The 7,144-nt window shown below is 45.1% G+C and overlaps 1 protein-coding gene across 2 annotated transcripts in view; it reads right to left on the reverse strand.

Annotated features, from left to right (window-relative positions):
• The window catches only part of ABCF3 (ATP binding cassette subfamily F member 3), a 25,200-nt gene extending 20,828 nt beyond the window's left edge, over positions 1–4,372 (reverse strand). Inside the window, exons 1-4 of one of the 2 annotated variants that reach the window (XM_083177421.1) lie at positions 4,243–4,372; positions 3,219–3,366; positions 2,076–2,152; positions 1,636–1,688 (exon numbers count right to left, since the gene is read on the reverse strand). In XM_083177421.1, the coding sequence (XP_083033547.1) occupies positions 1,636–1,688; positions 2,076–2,152; positions 3,219–3,238 (150 nt within the window). In that variant the 5' untranslated portion in view covers positions 3,239–3,366; positions 4,243–4,372. Of the gene's footprint in view, positions 1–1,635; positions 1,689–2,075; positions 2,153–3,218; positions 3,367–3,974; positions 4,132–4,242 lie in introns of those variants that run through there. The other variant, XM_083177420.1, reaches the window with a different exon arrangement.
• Between the last annotated feature and the right edge of the window lie 2,772 nt (positions 4,373–7,144).

The following is a 7,144-nucleotide window of genomic DNA, read 5'->3' on the forward strand; positions in this document are numbered from 1 at the left end:
GCACTGTGCATGCTCTGTGGCGGAATAAATACATCTACAGGAATTTGTCCATCTCAGTCACAACTGTACCTGCATCTAAACTGGCCCAACAACAGGATCTTCACATGTTCAGTTACGGTACTGTATATGTTCAGTATTGGGTTATGCAGAATTGGAGGCATCAGAGTTTCATCTGTTTTCAGGTGGATCTCTTGCATCAGATAAAGGGCTAGCACAAATTCTCACTGATAACAGCTATTTAGATGTGGGTTATGGATACAAATTGAGCCCTGTACACCCGGGGCCATAGGTGCCGATTCTGTGGGTGCTTGAGGGCCAAGCACCCACGGAAATTGATGAGCACCCACCCCCGCTCAGCAGCACACCCGCCCGTCTCCCACTGCACTCCCCCTCCCTCGTCGCTGGCACAGGTACTGTGTGGGCATTTATGTATTTGGCACTGTGGGGGCATTTATGTATTTGGCACTGTGGGGGGGGGGGGGATTTTTGTACCTGCACTGTGGGGGCATTTATGTATTTGGCACTGTTTCCATCATTTGAATATTGGAGACAACTGTGCTGCGGAATATAAATCCGTATTATTTTGTGGACACGCCCCTTTTTCCCATGAAGCCACTCACCTATATTTTTGGCTTGAGCACCCACCAGCAAAAACATAAATCGGCACCTATGCCCGGGGCAACCCCAGCATCCTCTAGCATAGTCTGGTTTGCAAGCTCCATAATCCAGACCCAGCTAGTGGAGACAAATCCCAGGACCATCAAGCCTACGGGACTGCCATCTTGAGAACTTTTGTTGTTCTCCACCAACTCCATTAAGGATATCGTCTGAAGTCATTGCCATCATCAGATTAATGAATTTCTAATTCAGAGAGGTGGAGAAGAGTAGACAGTTATCCTCTACAAGGGATGTACAGTACTGCCCCTCTCTGAATGTTGATGAAGGGAACATAACCTGGAAATTCACTTGGAGTGGTTTTTAGAAGAATATGCTTAGATCCATCTATCCTCCACCCCACGTGTAGTATTTCTTTCTGTCTGAGTGCCGGTGAAGGGAACACAGCTTTGTGTATTAATTTACACTAATTTGGAAACCTAGTCACAACGCATAGAAATGTGGTTAAAATCATCCCATGTGTATGCCCCTTTAGCCTTCACCACATCAGAATCAACTTTATTGGCCATGTATACACTAGGAATTTTTTGTGGACAACACAGCAGCAGCACTACATACATTATAAGCATTTCAATCCTTAAGGTACATTTTTAGTGGACAGGTAGCCAAGAGTTTATTTTATTTTAACGGGCAGAGTTCAGGATTTCACTTGCTTGGACGCAGTTGTTCAGTAGGTGGATGGTTACCTACTAAATAACTGCGTCCAAGCAAGTGAAATCCTGAACTCTGCCCGTTAAAAGATACAGATTTCATTCAGTGAAGCAAGGCGAGCGTATCTGGGAATATCACAGGTGAAAAGTCGGGTGCACCAACGTTTCTGGACTCAGTACCCCTTCATCAGGATGGATATACAGCTCTATATCCTCACACATACGTCATTTTTGTTAACTAATGTTGCAGAAGAGAATTAATATCCCCTTATAAAATGACTGCACCTTTAGTAAAAAAAAAAAATCTCACCGTAGACGGGTCCTTTTTCATCAGCAACACATTCAAGATTTGAGGGTCAACATCTAAGGAACATGACAAAAATGATGACCAGATCTTACATAGTTAACAGTACAAACCAGCCAGGTACAGCTGCACTTGTAGTATGCCGTACAACCCTGATACATTACAGTTTATGTTCTTCCCTCATAAAAGTCATTGGGGTGCTTTTACATAATGTTCTAAGTAAGATTAAGAAACATAAGAGATAGAATACCGCAGATGTTCAGTTTACACATGAATATGAAAGTTTATGTATGCAGGCTAAATGCTGTTGAAATTCTATCTTGCAAATTGCATTAAGTAACCCTCAAAAAAAAAAAAAAAAAAAAAAAACATTATAGAAAAGAAATGGAACGAAGTGTGGTTGTGTTACATAAAATAACCAGGCGCTCTAAGGTACTCAGTCTTACCGTAGTCAGTAATTTGGGAAAGCTGGATAGGAGCCTCAAGGAGCACCTGTGATTGTGAAGGGACCTGGTGATTCCCCCTTAGAAAAAGTGAGATCAATGTTACATTTTGATTTACTTTAAATAGTAAAAAGTCAGTACTGTGTAAGATGTTTACACAAGAATAAATAAAACCCCGCAACAAAACACTGGCCCATAATATGCAAGGAGCTGGCTACGAGTAGAAATGAACGTAAAGACATGTAGTGAAGCTGTTCTGGCAGCACTTCCAAGTGGAATTTGCTGGTACTCCTGAGAATTTTCCAGGCTATGCTCCAGTGCGAAGACTAGCAAACCTGGAAAATTCTTGGGAGTGCCGCTGCCTGCGCTCCCTACTGCTGGGCAACGCCGCTGAGATCAGCTCAGCCACTGCCCGGCTCCTGCTGCTTAGCCCTACCTCCTTCCCATGGCTGTGTGCGGCATGACCTTGTTAGCCGGGTTAACAGGGGCAAGGCAGGGCAGCGGCTGATGGAGTGGGGGTGTTAGGGAGCACTCCCCTCAAAAAAACTTGCCCAGTGGTGTGCGCTCCCTTTAAAAAAAAAAAAAAACACACCACTGAAGGGGTTAAAACGCCCTGTTACAAGTCATGTACAAACAACACAGACAGCTCTCGTGCATTAACAATTTAGACTTACTAGCTAGTAATATATCAGAACTCCTAATAATAATAATTTTATTTATACAGCGCTCTCTCAAATAGGACTCAAGGCGCTTAACAGATAGAATGAATGTAATACAGAACAGATACAATGAAGTACAGACAAGCTTTTCATAAACAATACTTAAGGGACTGAAGGAAACGCTTGAGTAAATAGTAAAGTCTTGAGTCTGTTTTTGAAGCATTCTAGAGTGGTGGTCTCTCAAACGGTGCGGGTACACACTAATAGATATATCTGCAGACCGATCAGGCAACGTGTTCAAACTGCTGTGATCCATCAGAACTGACATAACAAGTGGCCAGCGGTATTTGCATGAGCCCGCCCACTGGGCTGTCAATCACCAGTAGATCACCCGTACAACCCACACAGCACGATGCGCTGATTTATCATGAGCCTGTACTTTTGAACAATTACAAGAATGCCATTATGTACACTAATGGGTACTCACATTCGCATTGTTCTGTACATCCTCAGGCAGATGTGTTTAATGTCCTCATCATCTTTGGTATCTCCCGACACATCCTGCAGCAGTTCCCCAACTGCGTCAAACAAGTCATTCTCGGATTCAAAGTCCGACCGTCCGCTGTCAAGAACATCTAATTGAAGCAAGTAAAGTATTATTATACTTTGTGAGAAAGAGGGCAGAGATAAGATGTGGAAGGCCTGTCTTCACTAAAAGACAAAGCTAAAATAGGTTTTTAAAATATACTACAGGGCTCACTCCCTGAATTTTCACAAGCTGTGGGTAAGATGCTTTGGATTCCTGTGTCATTGCCAGAGTCCCTGTTATGTGCAGTTAGCAGCAGCTACCACACAGGGGTGGATATGCCATCGGCACAAGAAAATATTTAGCAGATCTCCAATCTACTTTCTTTAATGTGTCACAGACTGTCTATTACATGAGCCAATACCTATTAAGGCACAACTAAGCTTTAATGGATAATTACTCCTTTAGTGGACCCATCCTTATCAAATAAGGGTAGCACATATATACTGTATGTCACAGAGAAGCCCTTTCCCCGGAACCTATAACACGTAGCATACACAGGGAAATACACCAGGCAGAGGCGCACTGCTAACCACCCCATTTATACGGTAAGTGACTGGACCGCGGTCTCAGCGTGTGAGCACAGCCACGCCGGTGACATGCGGCCACGTATCCTCTCCCCCACAGGATCCCATGCTGCTATTCCGCCCTTCTCACCGGTGACGTATTGGAAGAGCTCGGTGTCCAGCTGCGGGAACTCGCTTCTTAGGATCTCAACGAAGGTCGCCATGTTGGCCGGCCGGCTAAGCGCACGCGTACAGAGTAGACCGGGGAAGGGGGGAGGCACGCGCCCCGGAAGCGCCGAGGATGACGGGAAATGTAGTCCGCTACCTCCTAAATGTGCTGACGATGTCGCTGTCCCCCCCCATCTTTTAGGGATCAGATTCCAAACTGTGCACTTAAACATATACATACAGTAGCTTACATTTTTCCGACCAGTGGTCCAGCAGTAGTTACTATATTTTCGTCCAGATCCATGGCTCAGGAGCCACTGGCTGGTACTAGGGGTGTGGCATAGCCCACCAACAGTAGGGATTCCGACATTCATTAGTCCGACATCGGAATTCCGACTGCTGTGACTCGGACAGCGGAGTTATTGGGCAGTATTCAATGAGGCTGATTCGCCATGTTTTATGGCGATTTTGTGCTATTTTCGTGCTGTACGGCGATTTTTTTACTAAAGCGGTGAATCACCCTATTCAATGACCAGATGGCGAATACATTTCAAGGTTTTTATCGCCATGATTCATCGAGTAGCAATCACTATCTTTTTATGGTGAAGTGGAATGTGAACTTTTAAAATAAAGTGTTTTGTTTTTTACATTTGGTGTAAAAAAATTAGGAATTTTATTCTGAGGAGGGGCATGCTATTTTTATTCATGTGCTGTAAGCACATGAATATATATTTAATTTAAAAAAATATATTTTTATTTTTTTTACACAGCAGCCAGCAGGGGACCGGGAGCCGAGCCGCTCATTAGATGTTCATATATTCACTGCACCCGATCATTACATATGCACGATCGGGTGTAGTGAATACCCGGTCCCCTGTTGGCTATCCCGGGGGGCTGCCTGGCTCCCAGGGAGCCCACCTTCCCCCCACAAATGTTCTGGGGCAGGCAGGGAGACTTCCATCTCCCTGCCTGCCGCCGTCCTCAGGCTCCCTGCGGCATCACAGCAGGAGTTAAAATTCGCCGGTCAGGGGCAGTGAGCCCCTGACTCGTTGAATACTGGAGCCGGCGAGGCTCCGGGACGCGGCGGGCAGTGGCGAATGTGCAGCGAATCCTAAACAGGATTCGCTGCACATCGTCAAAATTCTCATTGAATACTGCCCATTGTAACTAATGATGTGTACAAACGGTACAATTCAGCATACAATTTTGACTATATAGTCAAAATCGCTTTGGGATAGCATGCAGATTGCACAGGTTTTTTTAATCTTGCGGTCCCAATGCGCGCTCCCGCACAGCACAAATTGAAGCCAGATAGACAGGGCTGCATTGACTAGTACAGACCTAGTATAGTCTCCTTCTATGGGGGCTGTGTACCCCGACGAGGGGAAATAACCCCTGTCAGTCAGGATCCTGAGTGTCAGGGTATTAACAGTTGGAATCCCAACTGTCGAGAGGCTACCCGACACCCAGTGCCAGTATAATATACATACAGACAATATATGAGCCCAAGGGTTCATGCTGGCATTATACACAGGTGTCACAGTATAACATAATAGATGTGCAGTAAAGTCACTGCTACACCTGTCATGACTTTTTACTCCAGAGTCCATTTTTATAGTCATAACCAGTGCTCGAAGTGGGACAGTATGCATCGGTGTGGCATACCGCTACTTCTGCACAGACCCCTCACCTGTAACCATACCTTCCCATTCTACCTGGTTTCCTGAACCACACACAACTACAGTGACCAGAGAGAGTCATTACATCATCTCAAAAGGACTATCAGATGTCTATTTTGTTTTCAATGTAAACCCTGGTCAAAGATGATCCCATGAGACCATACAGGCCATGCAGTTCACAGAGTTTAATTCAAGAGATATCCAAATCCAACAGATTTGTTTGCCTCCATGAATCTAATGCTTTCTGCTATGGTGGTTACAGAACAAATTCAACAGTGGCTGTCCCTTTGTCATATTGAAAAAGGCAATTGCAATGACAGACACTAATCTTTAGGGTGATGGTTAGTTGCTTTTCCTCGACCAGTATAAAAGGGCTGTGGTCCACGGTGGAGGCTAAGCTTTAGAGCCATTTCTTGAGTAAAGGTCAGTGGCATTTCATATAGTTATTTCATATAATTATTTTGATTTTCACAGATACATATAAACAAACATGTATATATATTATTTCCAGTTCACTGTGTTTTGTAATATGGATATATGGATCAGTTTATTATTTTGTAAACAGGATGCATAAGGATGACCGTCGGTCAGAATACCGGCGCAAGCATCCCAAAGGAGGAAATCCTGACAGGAGCACAGGTACATTTATTTACCCCCCCCCCCCCCCTGCCCTCCCCCCACCATAACCATCCTTCTCCCACAGCCTGACCCTAAACCTCCTCACTATTGCTTAACCCCCACACCTTCACTGCCTGAACATAACCCCCACCTCAACCCTCCCACCCTGTAGGCTAACCCTAACTTTCTATTCAGGAACATAACACTAATTCCTGCCCGAATACTTACATTTTGTCATCCTGGAAGTGGGGATTCCAGTGCCAACATCCTAATTAATGTCAGGATTCCATTGCCGGTCTCCTGGTGGTAGATAGGATTCCGATGTTGGTATATTGAACTCCGGAATCCTGAAAACATCCCCTGTAAATTGTATGGATATATGGAACAGTAATTTTGAAATCCATTTTCTTTGCATATCTAACTATAGGTTGAGTATCCCCAATCCAAATATCCATAATCGGTACTTGTGTAGTTTCATGGTGGAAGCTTACGCTATGTTTGAAACTACGTTATAAGCGTAGTCCAACGGCTGCCTTACTTGTGTAGTTTCACAGCGGCAGCCTAAGCTACGTTATCAGCATAGCTTAGGCTGCTGCCGTGAAACTACACAAGTAACTACCATACTGTTGGCAGGAACTGCAGGCGTCCCTGGCAAGCCTAGTGAACGCCTCACACACAGCGCTCGGAGAGGGGATCATGCGGGTGCCGGCGGAGAGGCGCACCATCTGTGTGAGACGCAGGAGCGTCTCAGACGCTCCTGCGTCTGAGTAACTATTGCGGCAGGCTACATCAACCCTGCCGACAGGGATAGGGGTTCAGTAGCGCGTGTGTCTCCTGCACAAAGAGGGGGTGCGGA

The sequence above is a fragment of the Crinia signifera genome, chromosome 3, assembly GCF_055691185.1.
Source record: "Crinia signifera chromosome 3, ASM5569118v1, whole genome shotgun sequence".
NCBI classification, from domain to species: Eukaryota; Metazoa; Chordata; class Amphibia; order Anura; family Myobatrachidae; genus Crinia; species Crinia signifera.